Raw genomic sequence first — 25219 nt, forward strand, 5'->3', positions numbered from 1 at the left:
TTACCATCAGAGTATTTCTATCGATATTTGCAGCTTAGACATGCCTTGTCAAATTCACCGTTTTCATTTCTTCTTTATTAAAAACATTTTTGCTAGCTCTCAGACCCCGTAAGCCTTTATCAGACTCTTATTTGTTTTTATTATCCCTTCACCATACTGAAAATCTACCTAGTCTTAAATCTCAGTGGGAAGATGACTTGGGTCCTAATAAAGATGAGACTTGGGCTGAGGCATTGAAGTCGCCAAAGGTTTCTACAACATCTAATAGATTTCAACAAATTCAATTGTATTTTCTACATCGTACATATCTTACCCTGGTCCGTTTAGTTAGATATGGAGGCCGCTCTACCCAGTGGCAAACGCAGGATTTCTAGAGGGGGGTTTCCAAGTGCCTGATTTTAGAGTGAGTGTGGCCAGTCCATAAAGATGGTAGAATTAGCATTTAACCAGCTTTAATATGCGGCATACAAAGTATATTGTGTGTCATAATTCCAGCATATACAGGACCAGCAATCACTGCAACCATTTAAATTCGGCAGTAGGGCTATCCTGCCTGAGCTGAATTGTTTTATTTTAGATGTAGGCACCATCCCAGAGTATTAGAGCAAGTCCAGGAGTTTGGGGGAGCAGCAGAGGAACTTAGCACTGCCCTGAACATATATGTACATATTGGGCTCTATAGCGGCACATCCTTAACAGTGAATGTTTTCCAGATCTTCTATTTGGTGCACAGGTTATTTATTACTGGCTGATACATGTTAAAAGAGCCACAGATCTTTGTGATACTGAGAAGAACATACAGCACTAGTAAAATTCTATTATTATATTACTATTTCTATTGTGGTCATGGTGTGGGCTGGGTAGGGGGGTTTCCAGGCAGACGGAAACCCCCCCTGCGTTTGCTTATGCTACCAATCATTGTCCTAAATGCCACACAGAGGAGGGGTCATTTAGGCATTTACTGTGGGAGTGTCAATTAATTTGCCAAGTCTGGGAGCAGGTTAAGTATGTTTCAATCGAACTGGGAATTCCTAATGTAATACTCACCCCAGTAGCATGTTGTTTGGAAGCGATCGAGGGAAATCTTGTTAATAAAAATAGTAAACAGTTTATAATAAATATGTGTGCCTTAGCTAAAGTGTCTATTGTTCGTTTATGGATGGCTTCCGAGCAGGGGTGTATTAAGAGAGGAGGGGTCCCGTGTGCAGCCTCCACTTGGGCCCCCTCATCTCTGTCGGCGGCTCAGCGGCACTAAGCGCTGTAGATTCTGGCTTCAAGCCAGAATCTACAGCACATGCGCAGGTCTCCGGGAAAATGGCGCCCGCGCCTACTTTCCCGGGGACATCTTTTCTGCGCGTGCGCAGGTCACTCGGTAAATGGCCGCTGCCATTTTCCCAGTGAGTTTTTGCTGCTCTACAGCGCCGGTCTGGCGCTGCGGAGCAGCACTTCGGGAATCAGCGGAGAGGTAAGTATAATTACCTATGGGTGCAGGGTGTGCCCCACACACCCTGCACCCATTATAGATTAGCGAATCAAAGACAACCAGGCTTCAACTTCCGGCCCCTCAGAAGCCCCTTCCGAGGGACCGGAAGTTGAAGCCTGGTTGTCTTTGATTTGCTTTACTGTTCAGCATGAAAGACATGTTTATATTAAACGTAAGACAGAAATTAAATTTAATCAGATTTGGAGTATATGGCTGGAGTCCAGATTGCCTCATCAATAAGGAAGATTTCATAGTAGTTTATCTGTAGGCGAACATTTACTAATTATTAGATGTACATAATAGTGTATGGCTTTCTTGTGTACAGTCAGGTGCATAAATATTGGGACATTGACAGAATTTTCATATTTTGGCCTCTATTCACCACCACAATGGCTTGGAAATGAAACAAACAAGATGTGCTTTAACTGCAGACTTTCAGATTTAATTTGAGGGTAATTACATCCAACTCAGGTGAACGGTGTAGGAATTACAACGGTTTCTATATGTGCCTCCCACTTTTTAAGTGGCCAAAAGTAATGGGACAAACTAAACAATCCTAAATCTAACTTTCACTTTTTAATACTTTGTTGCAAATCCTTTGCAGATAATTACAGCCTGAAGTCTGGAATGCATAGACATCACCAGACGCTGGGTTTCATCCCTGGTGATGCTCTGCCAGGCCTCTACTGCAAATGTCTTCAGTTCCTGCTTGTTCTTGGGGCATTTTCCCTTCAGTTTTGTCTTCATCAAGTAAAATGCATGCTCAATCGGATTCAGGTCAGGGTATTGACTTGGCCATTGCATAACATTCCACTTTCTAGCCTTAAAAAACTCTTTGGTTGCTTTAGCAGTATGCTTCAGGTCATTGTCCATCTGCACTGTGAAGCACCGTCCAATGAGTTCTGAAGCATTTGACTGAATATGAGCATATAATATTGCCCGAAAAACTTCAGAATTCATTCTGCTGCTTTTGTCAGCAGTCACATCATCAATAAATACAAGGGGACCAGTTCCATTGGCAGCCATACATGCCCACGCCATGACACTTCCACCACCATGCTTCACTGATGAGGTGGTATATTTTGGATCATGAGCAGTTCCTTTCCTTCTCCATACTCTTATCTTCCCATCACTCTGGTACAAGTTGATCTTTGTCTCATCTGTCCATAGGATGTTGTTTCAGAACTGCAATGGCTTTTTTAGATGTTGTTTGGCAAACTCTAATCTGGTCTTCCTGTTTTTGTGGCTCACCAATGGTTTACATCTTGTGGTGAACCCTCTATATTCACTCTTGTGAAGTCTTCTCTTGATTGTTGACTTTGACACATATACACCTACCTCCTGGAGAGTATTCTTGATTTGGCCAACTGTTGTGAAGGGGTTTTTCTTCATCAGGGAAATAATTCTTCTGTCATCCACCACAGTTGTTTTCCGTGGTCTTTCGGATCTTTTGGTGTTGCTGAGCTCTCCAGTGCGTTCTTTCTTTTTAAGAATGTTCCAAACAGTTGATTTGGCCACACCTAATGTTTTTGCTATCTCTTTGATGGGTTTGTTTTGAATTTTTCAGCCTAATGATGGCTTGCTTCACTGATAGTGACAGCTCTTTGGATCTCATATTGAGAGTTGACATCAACTGATTACAAATGCAAATGTCACACCTAGAATCAACTCCAGACCTTTACCTGCTTAATTGATAATGAAATAACGAGGGAATAGCCCACACCTGTCCATGAAATAGCTTTTGAGTTGATAGTCCCATTACTTTTGGCCCCTTAAAAAGTGGGAGGCACATATAGAAACCGTTGGAATTCCTACACTGTTCACCTGATTTGGATGTAATTACCCTCAAATTAAATCTGAAAGTCTGCAGTTAAAGCACATCTTGTTTGTTTCATTTCCAAGCCATTATGGTGGTGAATAGAGGCCAAAATATGAAAATTCTGTCAATGTCCCAATATTTATGCACCTGACTGTATATAAGGAGAGCCAGTGCAGCTTTTGAGTTATTTTAAAAAAAAATCTATCTCTTCCTTCTCTTTCCTTCTTTGTATATAAATAAGTGATGCTATGTATAGGCATAAAATGTATATTGTAAAATCAGATAGCTATTACATTTTACATGGGAATAGATTTTTTTTTTAAATGTCTGCAAGTATATATGTATTGATGAATTATATATTTTGGTTGTAATTGTGTTGTTTATAATTATTAAGCATATAAAGGTTGTATTTATATTTATTATATATGTAGTTATATTTACAGACACAATATATATGGTTTAATAACGGTAAATTATAAGTTATTCATAGTCACTATTATTGTCACTATATAATTAGTTAGTAAAGTGATAGATATTACACCTATAGTTAATACACTTATAGTTATTATAATCAGTAAAGTACACTTTCATATTTACGATCACTATATTTATTGTGATTAAGGTTGTGGTTATTATATTTGAGGTTAATACATTTATTGTTGATGTGCTAGTGGTTTTGAAACCCATAATAACTATATAGATTTTCACCATTTTAGATTAGTTGCTGTATTGTACCTGTCAAGCATCACTATGTTTATTTTTTCTTTTATTATATGTTACATGTTTCAAAATGGTAAATTAGTAAAACATTACTCAATCCCCCCCAAAAAGCTGAACAAGCTTACCAGTACTCAAATACCCCTGCGTGACTTCAACTCTAAAGGGTTTAACAAGATTTGAAAATAAAGCATCAGTAACTATTCAACTATCCATGTAATCTTTGTTTAAAAACTCTTTGCTACTATTTAATATCCACCTGCAGCTGGACAGTGTTTGTGAGAACCTGTTGACTCTGTGAAGAAGAACCCATTGTTTTTTGGATAGTCTTATGCAAATACTATTCAATGTGAACATGCGCTGACTTCAGTTTGGACATGCGCAGAGGTAACAGCGAAGCTTAACACTTTACAATGCCAAGTCCCGTCCTGGCAATATTACTAATAGGTTGCGCATGCACACTGTGAGAGCACGGGGAGGATCCCTCTTCACATTCCGCACCCTATTCTCATTGGAAGTTTACATTTTTGGAGCTTGATAAATAGCACAACTGCAACATCCCCATACACTGTACATCGTATTTGGAAATTGGTGTGCTCTGTTACTTACCAGAAGGCAGGAGATGTTGGCAATATCTCCTATGTTGGAGGTTTAATAAATACTCTCTTTACTCAATTTAGTATTAATCCTGCAGGTTAATAAATATGCCTCTAAGTAGTAGAGACTTGTCACTATTTGAGAATTATTATGGTTTATACAGTAGGTAGACAGAACATTAACCAGGTCTTTTCGATGTTGCCAGATGTCTTAGTCCAGTATAAAAATGGGCAGAGAAGTGATAAGTATGTATATTATTGACAGATAATACAGTATAGAGAATAACATCTATTAGTGTACAAATGACAAATGGACATGAAGCTGTAAATGCTACTCTGCAGGTGAAGTACAGCTATGTAAACTAAAATCGCATACTGATTTTAGTTTACAGCTATATTAGAAAACCCACTTATTGGGATATATAGCTTCATATAATGGATAACACTAATGTACATCAATATGTCTGAGTACAGAGAATATAGACCCCAATGTCTAAATTTGTAGTTATCAAACATATCCAATTGTACACACCACCCTACCCCTAACCCTTCCTCCCCAGTGCCTATCCATAATCTACCCCCAATGCCTAAACCTAACCTCCCCCTCCCTAGTGCCTAACCCTAACCCTCCACCTAATGCCTAACCCCTAACCCTCCCCCTAACACCCGATACTTACCTTTGGGATGCCGGCGGTTGGGATTGTGGAGCCAGGATCGTGATGCTGTCGGGATTTCAGCCGCCGGCATCCTGCACGGCGGGATGCTGCCTACATCATCTTGCATACATAGCATATCGAGCTATAGTTCATCTGCATATACAACTGCCAGTGAAACCAGACTACACTTATATATGAGCATGTCAGCTGCTGTGCAGTGAAGTGGTTAATGCAAATAATACATTTATATATCATCTGTGAGTACTTACATCACAATTCCAGATCCTTCAACATTACCCCTAGCACAGTGGTTCTCAAACTCAGGCCTCTCCGTCTGGGCAACCACGCCCCTGTCACTCACCATCGACAGCACGCCCCCTCTGTAGCGAGACCCATAGCGATGGCTTGCCCATCGCTATCCGGGTCTCCCACATGCGCATGACGGAGCCGGGTTCGTCGTGCGCATGAGTACTGGCCCAACATCGACCCACTTGCGAGCGCTCAGCGCTCGCGAGCGGGTCTGAATCAGGCCCTCAGTCCTCAGGACCCCACACAGGTCACGTTTTCCAGGTCACCCAGCAGGCGCATAGGTAATTTCTTTACTCACTGACACATTTTAAAAGATCCACAGATGGAGTAATTGTTTCACTTGTGATTCTGTGGGGAGACCTGAAAACATGCACTGATTGGGATTCTGAGGACTGAGTTTGAGAACCTGTGCCCTAGCACATGGAATATAATGGTCTGTTCCTGAACTTTAACTTTAGAATAGATATGTTAGCAGGGAATCGGTATGAAATACCGATGGACGGGATGCCGACTGTCAGTACACTGACAGCGGCATCCTGATGGTTAAAATCCCAACAGGGGAATTGTAAGTAATGTTCCCCTACCCTATTTACCCACCAACCCTAACCCTCCTTTCCTGCATCCTTATACTAACCCTCCCTACCCCGTACCCTAATCCTCCCGGTAGATTCCTAAACTTAACATTCCCCCCCCCTTAGTGCCTAACCCTAACCTTCCCACCTTAGTGCCTAACCCACCCCCCCGACCACCCCCGGTGGTGCCTGAACCAAATTCCCCCTGGCTGGAGCCTGACCGTCACCTCCTCCCTCCGGCAGCCTAACGCTAACACCCCACGGGGCGCCTAAACCTAAGTCCTCCACTCCTGCAGCTGATACTTACCTTTCCCTGGTGTCCTTATGATCGGGATGCTGTCTGTCGGGATCCCGACGTCGGCAACCTGAGTCATGTTGGGATTTTGGCCCCGGTGTTGTCCTGGCGATTGGATTCCGATGACGGAGTTCCGGCAGACGGCATCCCGTTTGTCGGGATCCTAGCCGCATCCCGTCAGCAGGTCTTATGATTTTTTGTTTTTAAGCTTTATTATATAGTGCACAGGTTCTCAAACTTGGTCCTTAGGACCCCAAACAGTGCATGTTTTCCAGGTGTCCTCACAAAATCACAACTGAGTTAATTAGCTCCACCTGTGGATCTTTTAAAATGTGTCAGTGAATAATGAACACACCTGTGTACCTGCTGGGTGATCTAGAAAATATGAACCGTGTGGGGGCCTGAGGCCAGAGTTTGAGAACCACTGATATATTGTGTTGTTCAGAAAAAAATACAGGATTCAGCCGTGAGTTAAAGATGTAGCGGGCATCATTAAAGCTTGATGCAAATCTGCTGTCAGAAGAGAGCTGGCTCCTGTCACGGCTTCCTTTATCCCTCATAGCTACAGCTTGGAGGACACCTAATGAAAAAATAGCATAGCGCATAAACCATGTTATGCAAATTGATAGGGTAACCTGTTGCTGTTTATCACAAAATGCACTATTCAACACAGCAAAAAAATAGCATCAAACCTAGTGTCAGGTCTTCAATACTGTTGCTGTTACCTTTGTTGATTTAATTAAAGTGTATATGTCACATACACATAGGGGCGGATTGGGAATTTAAAGTGGCCCTTGAAAGATTTCCGAAAGTGGCCCTATTTAGGTTTGGTCAAAGGCAAATGTTGGTGAGGGTAGCCGACCATTAGCCCTAATACTAACAGCATCCCAATGAATGCCATACAGCATACCTCCCAACCTTCTAGTAGCGTCCTCGTGTGGGGATGTAGTTTGGAAGTCGACAGTCTAAATCCCGACCGCCGGCTTCCAGACATTCTAAATCCTGGCGTGGCACTAATGACAGGCGTCTAAATCTAGACGCCTGTCATCAGGGCCGGATTAAGTGGGGGGCGACAGGGGCGAGCGTCCCTGGACCCCAAAATACGGAGGGGCCCCCACACAGGGTCAGTGTGACCCTGCCGAGAACAGGTGTCTAGTGACACCTGTTTTGAGGCTCACTGCCGCGATTCGCTATTAATGTATGCAGCGGCACAGTCAGTGCCGCTGCATACAGCGCAGAGCGGCTCCCGAGTCTTCTAACCAGCGCCACGTGACACATTACGTACGCGACGCCGATGAGAGGACCAGGGAGCAGCTCTGCCGGGAGCAGGTCACGCCCGCACGCCGGCTCTCAGGTAAGTCAACGTCAGAGGCTTTGGGGGTGGGAGGGCAGAAGCCTTGGGAGAAGGGGGGAAGCTCCGTGTGGCTTGAAGGGGCCCCCGCAATTTAGTTGCCCTGGGGCCCCCACAAGCCTTAATCCGGTCCTGCCTGTCATTAACCAGGCGCCGGAAGACCGACGCCCGGCATTCCGATCGAAGTGATGCTGGGCGCCGAGTGCGGACAGCCGCTGGGGGGGAAGGTTAGGTTTAGGGCTCCCGGCTGGGACTTAGGGTTAGGCACCCCCCCGGGAGGTTACTACACCCCTATACAACCTACTACACCCCTCGTGTGAAATTCCATACCCGCTAGCCACTCCCCCTGTTCATGATAGGCCTTGGATTGGGATAGTCTGCACTATAGCAAGGTACTATGGTTTGGTAAGCATTCACTCACAATACTGACAGCAGCATACCTTTAAATATAGCGCTGGTAAAGGTGGGTAAACACAGCTTTAAAAGAGTATATCTGAATTATTATATATTTGATTACGAAGTTCTAATTACAGCATGAAGCTTGATCTTTGCAGTGTTGTGCATTAAACATAATACATATAATAATACATCATAATACACTTAATATTTCATACATAAGGAAAGAAAACATCTCTTGTAAACCAGCCATCCTATAATAAAACAATCCAGTTCTCAGGGGTGTCATTGGGTCTGGTGACACCTGGTGTGCACTCTGACTATCCCTGCGCGCCGCAGGTGTACACGTGCCTGAAAAGCGTATGTGTCCTAAAATAAAGGGTGTGGCCTCGTGGGGGAACCCGATGGCTTCACTTTGGGAGCAGCCCAGCATCGCCGGAGATGCTGAGTTGCCCCTGGAGACTGGGTTGTCAGCACTGCCAGCTCCGCTTCTATGACAGAAGCCGGGTGCTGCAGCAGAATATCGCACCTCAGCACTCTGCTCCTGTCACTGCAGAGGAGCCAACATTTTGGTATCACCCCCTCCGAGAATTACACCTGGGTGCGTCCCGCAGCCCCCGCACCCCCTTCATGAAGCCACTCCAGTACTGTGGTATAAAGTGTATTTAGAAAACTTTTAAAAAGTTGATAATTATTTCCCTAACATGCATCCTGCTTTCAGAGTTGGCTGCCAATATGGTGGGAATTAGGGTAGTGAATTAAGTATTTGTTGCTGCTGCACTGTTTCCAGTTAGGGAGGCAGTGATCTGGGAGGGAAGCCACTTGACTGGGTGAAGGAGGAAACTTGGGAAGAGGGAGTAATATTTGAGGGGGACACTGGGCTTGGCAGGGATATGGGGGGGGTACTGGGCTGGAGATAGAGAGACACTGTGATGGGTAGGGTCAGTGAAATGGGTGGGCACTGGGCTGTGGGGAGAGAGGGGCACTGGGGTGAGGGGGAGAGGGGGTCACTAACCTGGGGTTGCTGTTGTTCCAGTAGACGGCAAGCTTGGCCATATACACCCACTCCAGCACTGTACACACCAACAGCTGCCTCCTGAGCAGCCCCTCAGTCTCCACCTCTCTGCACCGGCTGCTGCTGGCATCTTGTGTGTCCAAAAAAGGTGTCTGCCAGCGATCACTGCCTTACCCTATGGTCAGAGCCCAGGAGCCGATTGGAGTGGGACTCTTTTCCATGGCGGTGTGGTGCAGCCCAGTAGGGTTGGTGGAGAAAAGAGACTGGTCTGTTGTGCCGACCCCAGCCCAGACGTCAGACACAAGCAGCCCCTGTCAGTAAGAGCTGTGAGGAGTCAGATTGGTGGCCGGGGCACGTATTTTAGAGAAAAAATAGTTCAGAGGTCCAAAATGGTCCGGCCCACCAGGAAAACTCCCGGTGAAGTCTAATACCAAACCACCACTGCATACACAAGATGGAGGCATGAGAATCTAGCCTATGAATTCACTAGAAACCAGTAGTTAGGTTTGCCATATCATCCCTTTAATTCGGGACACATATGAATTACACATATTATGTGGCTGGTTGACTTCAAGTCACCATTTCATCTGGTTTTAATCAGCCACAGAACTTGTGAAATTCACATGTATCCTGAATTAAAGGTATGATTTGGCAAGCCTAGTAATAGTACAGTTTTCTTTCCCCTTTTCACTACTTTAGCCACAACAGGAGACAACAATGTTTTAAACATTTTGTTTTTATGCAGATATAAATAATCATTGTATAAGTATAAAATAAACAATACTACTACTGCTAATAATAATAACAATAATAATAACTAGGGATTTCCGGAAGTAACCGCCTTAGTTATAGAGGATAGCATGGATATTAGTTACTGAGGATATTATGGAGATAATTAGTCTGTAATTTGAGGGTATTTGTTATAAAGAGTTCTGATAAATATGGTGGAACAACCACATTGTTACACCAGTCTGAAAAATGGCTGTTAATCTCCTCTACCAAGAAGTGTAGGGCACAACAGTTCACACATTGCACGCCCAAATGTACTAAACTCTGAAGAGTGATAAACCAGCCACTCTGGACCTGATTCAGACCCGCTCGCGAGCACTGAGCGCTCGCAAGTGGGTCGATGTTGGCCAAGTGCGCATGCGCATGATGGAGGCGGCTCCATCGGGCGCATGCGTGAGACCCGAATAACGATGGCCAAGCCGTCGTTATGGGTCTCGCACCAAAGGGGGCATGCTGTTGATGGTGATTGACAGCACGCCCCCTTTGGTGGGCGTGCCGGGGGCATGGCTGATAGAGCCAAAACCACTCCAGGGCTTGCGGAAGACGAGACCCTACCACAATGGTCTCGTCGCAAGCCCGATGGTCGCGATGGTCTTGACCATCACGACCATCATTTTGGCCGCTCGCTATAGCTGTGGGTGGTCACCCACAGCTATGCGAGTGGCCAGGAGGCCGCTCTTAAATTCGGAGGGACGGCCCTGATTCAGAGCGAGCGCTCTGTCAGAGCGTCCGGCTCTGAATCAGGGCCTCAGCTCCTAACATGTAACAGGCTGTGTTTGAAAAATGACAGTTGGAAGCTGAGTGGCTGTCCAGTTTATCACTTTTCAGAGCTTAGTACACCTGGCCCAAAGAGTAGTATTTTGGTGAATATGTCATGTCCAATGCAAGCAGCGTATCAGTTGATCTTGTTATACACTGGTTGTGATGATAATATTCTTGACTGTAAGATTTGAACTGTGTGCTCTGGGCGATCTGTGAGAGTTCCACCATGTCGACGTTCTCGAGGACAGTCTGTAGGCATGTTTGGTGTAAACAAAACATGGAGAAGTGAATAATAAAATAAAACAGAAGTCTGTGATTGAGGTCCCTGCAAGACGTGCTGATATACAGTATGTGGCTGCAAATACCTGTCAGAGTATCCAGAACACCCAGCAGGTCACATGTTCCAAGTCACCCAGCCAGTGCACAGGGAGCGTTCACCAACTGTCACATTTTCTAGAGCACAGTGGTGATGCAATGTAAATGGTGGGCAGATGTTTTACCACAACTCCGAAACAAAGCAACCAATTACAATGCCAATATTTTTCTGCAAATCGATGGACCAAGACCTTTAATTTGGTATATGATGTGCCTTGCTGAGACAACATCATAGAAATATGTCACTCATAAAAGTCGTCCTTCTGCTACTAATATATAGATATGTTATTAAACAAAATAAGTTTTATTTTAATAGAGGAGTTTGGTAAATATTTGTCTATTATTTTACTGTAACAAGTTATTTTAATGTTACAATCTGTAACAGATATAAAGCATTACTGGAGACTTACGCAGCTATTTTTTATTTACAAATAGTTATAATTCATAACATAAATATTCATAGTTAGATACAGTTTGCTGCCATCTCTAACAAGCAAACTTTAATTAGAGAGCTTTGTGTTTTGGTATGTCTGCTGATAAATGGCTTGGTAAAGCTGACTTAAGGTATTTGTTAAACTCATTAGTCATTTATTTCTCCCAGGTGCTTTTCTAATCCCATATACACTATTCCTAATCATTGCCGGAATGCCGCTGTTCTACATGGAATTAGCCCTTGGACAATATAACAGAGAAGGCGCTGCCACAGTATGGAAAATATGTCCCTGCTTCAAAGGCAAGTAGTCTATTTTGTTGTTACAACTGTATTAGCACTGTTGAAATATGTTGGAGATTAGATCCAAGAGAATGGCTTGACTCTTGTGTGTGAAAATTATATTGAAGCTGGGGTTTTCAACTCCAATCCTCGAGTCAGTCAAGAAGGCCATGTTTTCAGGATTTTTGTCTGTGGAAACAGGAGGTATAATTACGGAGTCACCAAAGTAGACTAACTCACCTGTGCATTATTACAGATATCCAGAAAACATAACCAGTTGAGGTTCAGAGTTGAAAACCACTATATTAAACTATAAATATACTGTATACACATCGCATTATATAAACTTGTCCGCATGTAGAAACAAAACATCCTGTATATTAAAGCAAAAATCAACACATAAATAAATATATAAGATCTCAGCAGTAGTGATGAGCACATTTTTCAAAACTGTTCCGTGATCTGTTCACCTCATTTGCATTTTGTTGGTAACATGTTGCCTACTTCTCCTGAGGAATGTGGTACTACAGTAAATGTTTCCAGTCCAACCGTAACATCACCATACATTAGAATGAATTGACTGTCAATGATCTATTCATAGACTACATATTTAGTGATCCTTTTTCTTTTAATTTGATATCTGGTTTTAAAAATTAGTTTTCACCAAAAGAAATGGGCCCCCAATTGGAAAGGGTAACTTAGTAAGGTGCAGATATGTGGTTCTGCTGCACAAGTTATGTTCTGTGTGGTCATGTGCCTATTGTTGTGTACATGACCATGATCTATATAGAAGACCAGCCATGAGCAGTAAATACAAACATGTTCAATATAACTTCTCATTAAAGGAGCCATCTGTGCATGTCATACAGTTTCCTCTATCAAAACAGCTATTGAGTGTATCGGTCCTACGAAGATGGGAGGGGATAGATTTTGTTTATTTTGCAAACGAGAAGCCTATTGAATATTTTGTTTAAGGACACTTATGCCACAGGGTCTTAACAATATCATAGCACTAAATGGTTTTTGAGGTTCGGGGGCTGGGTTGAGGTGGTCTCAGTCAGATGGCTCTGAGTTTAAATCATCTCGAGCCACTGGATTTTGGGAACTATCTCTCCCTAGATCCCTGGTTATTCCTGTTATTTTACATCCCTCACACCATGACAGCCTTGAGTCTAAAAATATCTCAGACTTCCGTGAGTATAATCAGTGTCCTCTTTACCATTTTATCAGTACGATGATTTTTTACAATATATATATAAAACAATTGTTACCCCCCCTGTCTACTCTTTTATTTCTACCTTTTCAGAAATCTTATATATCTACTGTATATATGTACATGTTATATTTGTACACACGTACTGTATGATTATGTTTTCATTTATTATAGGTTAGTGCAGATATGACTGACTATGCACGTGTAATATGCTTCTGTAGTATTATGCATTGGATTATCATTCAATTATAAGGAGATTATGTTGTATTAGGTGTAATATAGAAGTAATTTTAAATTATATGTAATATAAATTAAATAAAATGAAACAAAATATAAATAAAAAATTAATTATTTAATTAGTTCGATCTACTCACTATATTAGATATCTGTTCATGACTATATATGGCGCTGCTCCTTTGTTGATGCACGTGCAGCTACAGCCCACACAATTCACAAACACAGAAAATATTTTTTGATTTTGTTTGGAGTGCCCTTTGGGGGTTACAGCACCCTTTAATGGACAAGCCAGCTGGCCTTTTACTTATGGGACACAGGCGCACGCTTGGCGCTGCTCCTTTGTTGATGCACGTGCAGCCACAGTGCACACAATTCACAAACACAGAAAACATTTTTTAATTTTGTTTGGAGTGTACTTTGGGGGTTACAGCACCCATTTAACGGTCAAGCCAGCCGGCCCTTTACTTATGACACAGGCGCACGCTTGGCACTACTTTGTTGATGCACGTGCGGCTACTGCGCACACAATTCACAAACACAAAAAAATATATTTTTTATTTTGTTTGGAGTGCCCTTTTGGGGTTACAGCACCCTTTAGCAGTCAATCCAGCTGGCCCTTTATTTATGGGACACAGGCACACATTTGGCACTACTTTGTTGATGCACGTGTGGCTACTGCGCACACAATTCACAAACACAGCAAAAATATTTATTTTTTTTGCACTTGGGGGGAGCACCCCTGATGGACAGAGCACCCCCTGGACAACACTACAGTACCCCTTTAGGACTGGGACACTGCACAGGACTTTGGAGTGGACACAGCCCCTATGGACAACTGACTGCACAACACAGTCCAGCCAGCCCCTATGGACTTTGGAGGAGTGGACACAGGCCCTATGGACAACAGCAGCACAGCACAACACAGCCAGCCCCTATGGACTTTGGAGGAGTGGACACAGCCCCTATGGACAACAGCAGCACAGCACAACACAGCCAGCCCCTATGGACTTTGGAGGAGTGGACACAGCTCTTATGGACAACAGCAGCACAGCGCAGCACAGCACAGCACAACACTACTCTGCACTACACTACACTACACAGCCCAGCCAGCCCTAACTCCCACCCTCCCTCTTCACTGTCCACAGCCGAGTATGAAAATGGCGCCGACGCGGGTACCTTATATAGGATCCAAAACCCGTGAGACCTGGAAGGCGGGATGATGACGTTTTGCCTCGATTTCAGATCCGAGTCAGGCGGGAAAAGTCGAGCCTGACTCGGATCTGCCTCGGATCGGGGGGGCTCGGGGGGGTTCGGATTTCAGAAATCCGAACCCGCTCACCCCTAATATATATATATATATATATATATATATATATATATATATATACACTTTTTTCCTCTTTGTCCCTATTTTCTCTAAATGGAGGGACTGTACTAATAGTTAGCTATAATTATTCAAGACAGATTAGCACGGATCATGGGTATTAATCATTATTGCTATTTTGGCCATTAGGGTCCTCTCTTTCTTTCTTTTTTTCTATGTATATTTCTGTATTGTCTTTTTGCTAATTAATTCTAAAAATAATAAAAATTGGGTTCTGAAAAAAAGAGAAAATAACATTTACAATAGAGTGGAAAGTAAAGTAGATCAATTCAGTAGTTTTATGTAATTATTGTTTACGCCATTGTGTGTCCCAAGCAGAGTTAAAAATGTGCAGTCAAAAATGTGTATTTACGACTAAAAGGAAAATTAAATATTTTTGTATTGATAGGTATGCACATATGATTGAATATGTTGTATGCACATATGATTGAATGACACAGTCGGCAAAGGCTCTGATGTTTGTGACTTAGAAATATCCAAGTCGAGTTTTTGACTGCAGAAAGCTACAAGAGATTACATAGCTGCTGCTTATTGTGCACCAAGTTTCACCTTTGCACGGACACTAATTAAAGCCTAACTCCATACAGCCGATTGCTATGTATAAGAGAACTGATGCCGGGCATAAGCACCACTGTCTCCTGAGGAAGCCGCCGATAGCATTACAGGCAGAGAAACGCGTAGAGACGTTCATCTATTTTTAATCACTGACTGGTCACTGCTGATAACACCTCACTCTGGGGTCTATTCAACAAGAGTGACGATGTTGCCCAGAATATTATCGAGTAACATCGACACAAGTTTTTATCAATTATGATCATTTATTGCTGCTATTCAGCAGTATTTTGAACAGGGAACATGGTTGTGGTAACATGATGTCCCTGCGATGTCACAGAAGGCATTGTTTTCGGGTTGTTTTGCGCATGTTAAGTCATGCGCTCGGGAATAGTCTCCATCCCTGCTTGCGGTGACCACCGATGGGGTAAGTATATCTCCAGCCTGTCCAAATTGATTGACATGTGTATACAGGCTATATACTAGCCTGTATACATGTATATTTATGTGCTTTTATATATATATATATATATATAAGCACATAAATATACATGTATACAGACTAGTATAAAGCCTGTATACACATGTCAATCACTTTCGGCAGGTTTAACATGCTCTGATTGGTCTTACCTGTCCACGATCACCGGAAAGCAGGCACGGAGACTGGGCGGTGTTACACGATGCTGCAGGGACTCATGGGAAAATTTTCCTCTGTCCCTGTAGTTTAAGTATTTTCTTCATATAACACCATTCTGAGATAGAGTTATATAAAGTAAATATTTTTCGAGTGATTTAACACTTTTTGCTTTGCTGAATAGCAAAAAGCGTTAAATCACTTTAGAGATCAATGGCTGATCCCTACAGTGCGGTACTCTGCAAGCAGGCAATTAATGGAGAAGATAATTGTGATATCTTCTCCATTATCCCATTGCTGAATAGAGGATTTACATAAAAAATACGGAAATCAAAGTTTATGTATTTTTTTTGTAAAAAAATCTTTGCTGAGTAGACCCCTCTGGATTTTCAGCATGGGATCCGCAAGCCCATAGCGGCGGTGGTGAAAATAATTATGGGACCAGCATAGCCAGGGGCGTTTCTAGAGAGGAGGGGGCCTGTGTGCAGTCTCCAACATGGGCCCCCTCCTCTCCGCCCGGCGGCCGGAAGCACACTAAACTGTGGGCGGCCAGCGCCGGAGTTATAGACTCTGGGCACTAGAGTGTGCCCAGAGTCTGTAATGAATGCACAGGTCACCGGAAAAATGGTGGCGGCCATTTTCACTATACTGCGCATGGACAAATGACGGAAAAATGGCCGCCGCGGCCATTTTCCAGTTGCTTTACAGCGCCGGACCCGCGCGCCGACGTGGGACTCCGGAGAGGTAAGTAATATTATGGGTACAGGGTGTGCGGTGCGGGCCCTCCCTGGACCCAGGGGCCCGTATTCCTGCACACCCTGCACCCATTATAGATATGCCCCTGAGCATAGCCTCATGTGAGGGACTGTAAAAACAGCAGGCAGAATGCCTAGCTCGTACCATCTAAACAACGTACATTTTCCCCGTATTAAGGGTCAGATGGAAGGCAGCATTAAACCTATATATTGAGACTTTACATCGAGGCATCAAATCAAGGCAGCTCACATATGAATATTTGCATGTCCAAACTCTAAATTATTTGGAGACTGAAGCCATATACAGCGCACCTCATAAATGAGGATTGAGTGTTTCTTATTACTATTTTTTCTTTTTTTGATGAACAATACATAACACTCTCCTAGAATGTTATAACTTCCAAACAGGAGAAATATAAACCTAATGCTGGATACAAACTTACAATTTTATTGCTATTTCAGCCCTTGATGTGTTGATTGCAAAATATACTAAGCTGTGCTGGGAGGAATTTTTCTTATTGTTTATTTCATTTTATCATTCCATTCCTTGCTGATTTCAGAATTTATGCTATTTGGGAAGCGGTTCTGTGATTTGCTGTGCATTTTATTATATTGTGCTTTATTGTATTTCATATTTCATTGTATATATTGTTTTTGATTAAATATATTAGTATGACAGCGCCCTGAATTACTTATTCTGTATATATTCATTTTTGTGGGCATGGTATAAATTCCCACGCTGGTATTTAAGGCTGCAGTCATAATATAATTGATATTGTTCTCCACTTGGGATGTCAAGCACCAGATTAATTTTATTTGTGTGAAATTTAGTAAGGTGCAGATATGTGGTCCTGCTGCACAAATTATGGTCTGTGTGGTCATGTGCCTATTTTTGTGCAAATGTGCCCATTTTTATGCATTGATCTGTATATAAGACAAGCCATGTGCAGTAAGAACAAACATGTTCGATATAACTTCTCCATCTGAAACTGTGCATGTCATATAGTTTCTTGCATTATGGGCTGGGCACACTTGTACACCTTTTATTGTACTTCCTTACCCCAAAATAGTTTTCATTTTACAAGACTTGGGGCTCTATTTATTAACATTATTTTTACTAAAATAATGTGAAATAGGGTGTTTTCACACCCTTTTCACATTATTTTAGTATCACCTACCGTTACTAAAGGGCAATTGGAGTAGAATTCGTAAAATTCTACTCCAGCCCCTATTAGTAATCAGATCGCATTTCCCATAATTGTAATGGGAAATGTGATCTGACCAAAGTTACTAAAAATAAAATGTGAAAAAATACCGGGGAAAGCCCTGTGATAATAACGCCACCTGGAGGTGGCATTATCCAGGGTCTCCCCCAGTTACCGGACTATAACGGGCAGAGCAGAGCCTGGAGCTGGTACCAGTGATCAGCTGTGTGGTCTAAACAGACCACACGCTGATTCACTGTAAGCAAAAAGTAAAAAATAAAATAAAAAAAAACAAACTTACCTGAGTCCAGGGACCGGAGTTCGGGGCTCCGGTGATGTCCTCCCTTCGGTCAGCTGGTCTCTCATGGTGCACTGGGGCCCGGTCGTCACCAGAGAGGGTCCCAGTGCAGTCTGGGATGTCACCTGACCGGAGTGACAGAGAACATCACCGGAGGCCCGATAATTGCAAGTAAGTGTAATTATGGGAGAGGGGGTCACCGGGGGGAAGGTCCGCGATCATGGGGGGCGGGGCTTAGTGACAGGGGCGGAGCTTTATCGCAAGCTCTGTCCTTGCAAGGGATTTGTAGTAAATCCCTGTGATATTGCCTGAATTCGCAATGCAAATTCAGTCGGTATTATCACACTACAATCTGCATTACAAATGCGGATTGTAGTAATTAGAGCCCTTAGTCATCAAGTGACATTAGAGGGACATATAGGGCTAGTTTCTCTGACATATTTAGAATACATAAATATTTTTCTCTCCAAAAAATTATTTACTTTTTCACGTGCTTAGAACTTTTGGAGAGCCAGTATTTGCCCATACATTCAATGGCAAGCATTTCTGACTCCCATGTGCAACTTATATAGGAGACTGCATTTATAAGCGTTATTTAATGAATGCAAAAAAAAAATCACAAAATGTACTTATCAAGACACTAGGAAGGTTGGGACTTGAGTCAGGACCCCTTGGGCTAGCTGAGTGTATTGGTGTATTGGAGAAGATGGATGGCCTAATGATGCTGTTCTTCATGTGGACCAATAGAGGGTGAAGTAGAGAGGATACCACGGCTGGATTCAGTGGCGTAACTACCGTAGGTGCAAGGGGTGTGACTGCAAAGGGGCCCGGCCCTTTCCCTGCACCTATGGTGCCATGCCTCGATTCGCGCCTCCACACCATTCTCTACTTGACTTACCTGCTCCGTGGTCACGCCCCCCCTCCATGGTCGTGTCCTCCCGATTGGCTCTGGCTCTCCTCATTGACTGATATTGGGAAGAGGCATCAGTCAGTGAGGAGAGATGGAGCCGACCAGGAGAGGAGATGTGTGCCTGCCCTGCGTATTGTGACCACGGAGCAGGTAAGTTGAGGAGAGGGGAGTGAGGACGGTGCAAATAGAGTGCAGAGGGGGGCGCCAGGACCTAGGGGGCCAATAAAAAGTTTGCTATGGGTCCCCCCTAGGTCTAGGTACGACCCTGGCTGGATTGCATTTGGTTCAGTAGGAGCAATATAGCTGTGCAGGAGAAGTTCATCTATTGAGGAGAGTGCTCTATGCTGTCTTCTCGTAGCTGCTGTGGAAGTGCGCTACTGGGCATGCGTGACCTCTGACACAATGCGCCTACTGCGCATGCATGGTATTGCTGCATGGTTTCCTCTATATCCTACGGACTGTAAGGACATGCGTTTGATTGTTTTCTGAGAGAGACTGTGCCATAGAGAAGTGTCAGTGCCACTATACACAATGGTGCCACCACCACTAACCAGTCCATGTATTCCACTTCCACCACTGCATATATCTGCAGGAGCATACTCCAGACACTGCACGCTACTTGCATTAACCCTCTCTGTTCATACTGCATGTTCCTGTATTGTGCTGCATTTACTCTGTGTTGTCTAACATCCTGCTGTTCTACCTGGTTAATAAACCAACCCCTGATTAATCTATTCATCATGTGGAGTAATCTTCATCACACTCTGCTGACACCTATCAAGACAGGTTCTGCTAATAGATAATGGACCTAGACCATCAAGGTGTGCAAAATAATGATACCATGAACACAGCTGTAATAACATGGAATAAAAGGATCTGCGCTAGTACAGAAAAGGCCTTATTTCATACTGTGGGTGAAAATGTACAATGTAAATGCAAGTATGGGATTCACCAAGCTAACGGGTTTAGAGAGCTATCCTTCATGGAATTTTACCACGTACATGCAGTTAAAGTGGGAAAAAGTATGGAAAGTATATAATGATCCTGGTGACAAACCCATCCATGATGATGTGGATAAGGTCAATGGAACTCTAGGTCTAGATGTAGAGCAGCACGTATTCCATTATTCATGGGAAAGTGATGGGGCACGAAATGTAGGTAGCATCACAGACATCTTAAGAAGACAAAGGCTTATTGAGATGAATTAACCTGAGGTATACTCTTACGTCACTAAGCTAAGTGCGTGCAAGAATATGAATATATAGATAGGATGCTGTCTATATCTCAGTAATTAACTATAGTATGCATCCAAGTAGATGAGGAGGTTGCAATGGCAATACTGCAAAACTTTATACCAGAGTATGATTTTAGGTGCAGGGGAAGGGCCGGGTCCCGTAGCTTTACAGTCATGCACTGCCAAGCTATCAATGGAGATTGTATGTGCTGAGCTACTACAGTTTCAAGAGCACATACCTGTTGAGACCACTGCTGAGAATTCTACTCTACTATCAAAGGGCTCAAAATCCAAAAAGCCAGACTACAAGTGTTTCAATTATCAGCAGATAGGTTAAAGGTCTAAAAATTCAGAGCAAGTAGGACAGAAAGATTGAGTCTGCACTAAATGTAGCTGACAGTCACCGCTAATATTGTTTGTTCATGGATCCAGGAGCCACAAGGCACTTCAGCTGGTTGGTTCAGTTGGTTGAAATCACTAAATTAATGTGAGCCTGTAAATTTTAGAGGAATCAGAGATAAAGTCCTAAATGCCACAAACGTTGAACAATTACTGTTTGCTTGAGGATCAAGGGTGCAACAACTGTCACAGGCATATAAGATGTAATGTTTGTACCAGATCTAGGAACCAATCTGATTGCTATCAGCGTACTGGAAAATTAGTGATACTAGGTCACATTCGCAGAGGGAAAGTGTGTTGTGTACAATAAAATAGACAATGTAATTGCAACGACAACCCGGTACTAACAACTGTATGATGGCGACTCCAGAATCCAACTAGTCCATGGGGCTGTGGCATAGGAAACTGTGTTACTTAGGGTATGCCAATGTACAGAAACTTCTAGATGGCATGTTGACAGAGATGTAAGTGAACAACCTGGAAAGACCAGAATGTGAAAGGTGCGTGAAGTCCAGAGCGAGAGCACTAATGGAACAAGTGCACAAGGACGTGTGTGGACCGATGGAGGTGAGCGTCATGAAGTAGTGGTAACCACTACTTCATGACGCTCATAGGATGAAGCATGTATACTTTCTAAAAGCCAAAAGTGAAGTAACCAGTAAGATTGCAGAATACAGTGGTTACACAGAATGGCAAGTAGTTGCAGGCTGAGACACACACCAAAAAAGTCCATACTCCCCATTACCGCTTGCAAATGGCCCCTGACTGCCAATCACTTTGCGAATACATCCACACTGTGACAGCCGTGAGGAGATTATTGCAGCACATACACAGTGTGACTCTGATGCATGTGCAGTAGAAAAAATATTTGCGAGATCATCCGAATAGCGCCCATGTCTGCAAGGGGCCCTATGTACGTATGGTCATTGCTATATCTGCTATGTATGATTTAATCCTGTACCAACTAGACTTTGATACAGCCTTCATCTTAAGAAATGTACATGGTGCCACTGGTACACTACAATGTTAATGTATTTCCAGAGGGAAAAGTATGTCTTTTAAATAATCATTGTACTGTATGGGCTAAAGCAAAGTGGCCACTGCTGGTACATCATACTGATATCCCTTTTCTACTGACTTGAAAATCCTGGGTTATTGCACATGGTCGCAAAACAACCCGGGACCTTTGTCAGTAGAAACGGCTCCACCGGGAAATCTTTGCAGGGTTTTACATGGGAAGGACCCGGCTGAGCTGCAGTGTAAACAGGTAACCCGGATTGTCTGACCTGGGTCACATTTGCAACATGGGGAGAGACGCATTCAAGCACAAGGATATGATGTCATCTCCATGTGCCGGCACTACACCTGTCCCGGATCAGTGCCGTGGAGGAAACTGGTCTGTGTTCCAAATCCTGGGCCAGACCCGGAAACTTTGGTGGAAAAGTGGTATTAAAGACCTGCACGCCAATTATTCGGTCTGAGGATTGTAGAAAATTTGAATGCTTGGACTATTACAGTAGACCAACAATGATACATGGAGGCAATGCCAAACCTGTCAGCGGAACATTTAATAAAAGTACAAAAATATAAAAGCTACAGTATGTGTCCAAAGTCAGAGGCAGAAGTAGAGGAAATGAGCAGATTTCCTTATCAAAGTGAAACTGAAACTTTATTGTATGCAAATGTTGGCATGCGAGGACATGGAGTTGCAGGCCCTTTGTGATGCCGATTTGGGATCAGATAAGGACAATAGGCATTCCTATACTACAGAGCCGTAACTAGACTCTTTGGTTCCCTGTGCCAGAAAGAGCATTGGTGCCCCCCTCATTTTTCAGAGGGACATAATGCACCCAAAAAAGGACCATGGCCTCATGGAGAAGGGCCAGGGAAGAGATAGGGGAGGCCAGGAGATGCTGGGGATGAAATAAGAGGAAGCTACAAGGAAGAATGATAATAAACAGAAATTTTACAGGCCCAAACAGCGCCCCTGACCTATGATGCCCTGTGCGATGACACCGGCCGCACTACCCTAGCTACGACCCTGCTATACTAGATACCTGTTTGCATTAGTGGATGTAGCTATCAGCTGCACTAGCAGAAATCAGCCATTTATTGCCATGTCTGGCGCTCACAGAAACAGCAAAAGAGGCATTGTGGCTTAAGGAGACTTTGGGGTCTATTTACTAAGCAGTGTTAGGAGACAGAGTGAAAAGTGATAAAGTGCCAGCCAATAAAGTGTAGCCTCTCTCCACAGCCCAACATACACATTGTTGTTATGCTGTGTACTGGGCTAGGAAGAGAGGCTGTTGCAGCAGCAGTCAGTCCTCTTTCTCCCTGTGTTATGTGTTCACATCTGTGGGGCGCGTGCATCTGCAAAGTTGTTTTTTTTTCTTGGTCAGTGAGTTGGGGTCTGGCCACACCTCCTTGATTGGCAATGCCCCCTCCCTGTACCTGAGCCCAGCAGAGCTGTCAGCAGCCCTGTTGAGGAGAGTTCTCTGTCCTGTCTCCTCCATGCTGCTGTGACACCCACATTACCGCGTGTCTCCCTCTTCAGCCTCCAGATTGTAAGGACATGCCCCTGAGTGTCTTCTTTAAGAGACTGTGCCATAAGGACTCAGCGGTGCCACTATATACCACAGTGCCACCACCGCTAGCTGGTTTGTGTATTACACTGCCACCACTGCATGTATCTGCAGGAGTGTACTCCAGACACCGCTCGCTACCTACATTAACCCACTCCTGGCTGGATCTGTTCATATTGCATGTTTCTGCGTTGTACTGTATTAACCCTGTGTTGTCTTACATCCTGCTGTTCCATCTGGTTAATAAACCAATCCTTGGTTAAGTTATTCATAGTATGGACTAACCTCCAACATACACCTCTGACACCCAGAGCCATAACTAGATTTTTGTTTTTGGTGCTCTGTGCCAGAAAGAGCATTTGATCTCCCCCCAATTTTTCAAATAGGAACATAATATGCGCACCTGAAAAAGGGCCATGGCCTCATGGGGAAGGGCCAGGGAACAGATAGGGGTGGCCAGGAGATGCTGGAGATAAAAGGAGAAGAAGCTACAAGTAAGAATGACAATAAACAGAAAAGTGAAAGGCCCAAACAGCGCCCCCTGCCCTGCGGTGCCCTGTGCCATGGCACTGGTCACACTACCCTAGTTACGGCCCTGCTGACACCTATCAGCATAGGTTCTGCTAGTATAGCTGAGGTGTTGGCATTGGAATGGGATGCAGGATTTTAGGCTATACTGGGAGTGGATGTGTAGGTAGAGTCCTTCTGGATATCCTGAATGCTGGAACGCAAAGACAGGTGCAGAGTTTTGGAATTGCCCAAATGCAGGAACACAAGGGCAAATACAGGTGTACGGGATTGCCTTATGTGGAAATACAATGGCAGGTGCAGAGTTGCGGGATTGCCCATATGCTGGAACATGAGGGCAGTTGCAGGTTTTCAGGATGCCCAAAATGGGAACACTGGAGCAGGTTTTCAGGATGTCCAATGTAGGAATACTGGAGCAAATTTTCAGGATGTCCAATGTATGAACACTGGAGCAGGTTTTCAGGATATCTAATGTAGGAACAGAGGGGCAGGTTTTCAGGATGTCCACTGCAGGAACTGTCAAAGCTGGATAATTGGCTTAGACAAGATGAGTTTAAAATTGAATTGCGGCGACGCCATCTTGCGACTGGCCGCAAGACGCCATCTTGGAAATGAGATCACAAGACGCCATTTTGCGAATGGCCGCCCAAGCGCCATTTTAGATAAACTCACATTTTAGTACATATGGCGATATTACTAATAGCATCATGTGATTGCATCTTTCACCGTTTCTCATATACACCTTAATACGCACAATTGCGCTGTTAACTAGTCGCATATTAGCGAATGCATAAGATCCTATATGGAAACACCGTTTAGAAGCTAAATGCGCACGCACCCGCACCAAGTTAACTAGCGTCTTTATATCAAACCCCGCATACTCACACATTACATATTCACATACAAGGTTCCATAAGCCTTAAGGTATAAGATTTAAGTTTGTTCATTTAGTATAGATGCTATGAAATAAAGATTGTTTGGTAACTAAGGTTTTATACATGATAAGTAAGCCATGTTTGGTTTTGTACTGATGTGTACTCTTTCCATAGTATTCCGGTGTTAACGGTGGGGAGATCGCATCATGCATTCTGGACTTATGGACCGCAGAGACTTCAAGCAACAAAATGTATATGAACTGTTAGGATGTTGCATGTGGCGGGAATCTAGGGACCCTCAGTTGTCGGAGGCTGGGTTGTATCTATTTGAATCAGCCTGTTAAATGCTCTGTAGCAGATGGATCCCCCTTGGGAACCAATAGCATCAGCAACAAACATCTCTATTGTTTTGTCTATTCCTGGAGGGTATAAATATGTGTGCTCCAACACTGGGTCTTTAGTCTTCGTGCTGAATGCTGATATTCGAGGGGTTTCTTGCTGATTCCTAACATCTGGTCCGGAAGCGCTGCGTATGTATACTGTACTTGGGTCTGTATAATTCCTTT

The 25219-nt window shown here is 43.5% G+C and overlaps 1 protein-coding gene across 2 annotated transcripts in view; it reads left to right on the top strand.

The window, feature by feature from the left end:
* Positions 1-25219, top strand: part of SLC6A2 (solute carrier family 6 member 2) — a 338811-nt gene that overhangs the window by 174755 nt on the left and 138837 nt on the right. For both annotated transcript variants that reach the window (XM_088471851.1, XM_088471850.1), the window contains one exon: positions 11737-11868. In XM_088471851.1, coding sequence (XP_088327977.1) covers positions 11737-11868 — 132 coding nt within the window. The remainder of the gene's footprint in view (positions 1-11736; positions 11869-25219) is intronic.

The sequence above is a fragment of the Taudactylus pleione genome, unplaced genomic scaffold, assembly GCF_031769625.1.
Source record: "Taudactylus pleione unplaced genomic scaffold, aTauple2 ptg000117l, whole genome shotgun sequence".
NCBI classification, from domain to species: domain Eukaryota; kingdom Metazoa; phylum Chordata; class Amphibia; order Anura; family Myobatrachidae; genus Taudactylus; species Taudactylus pleione.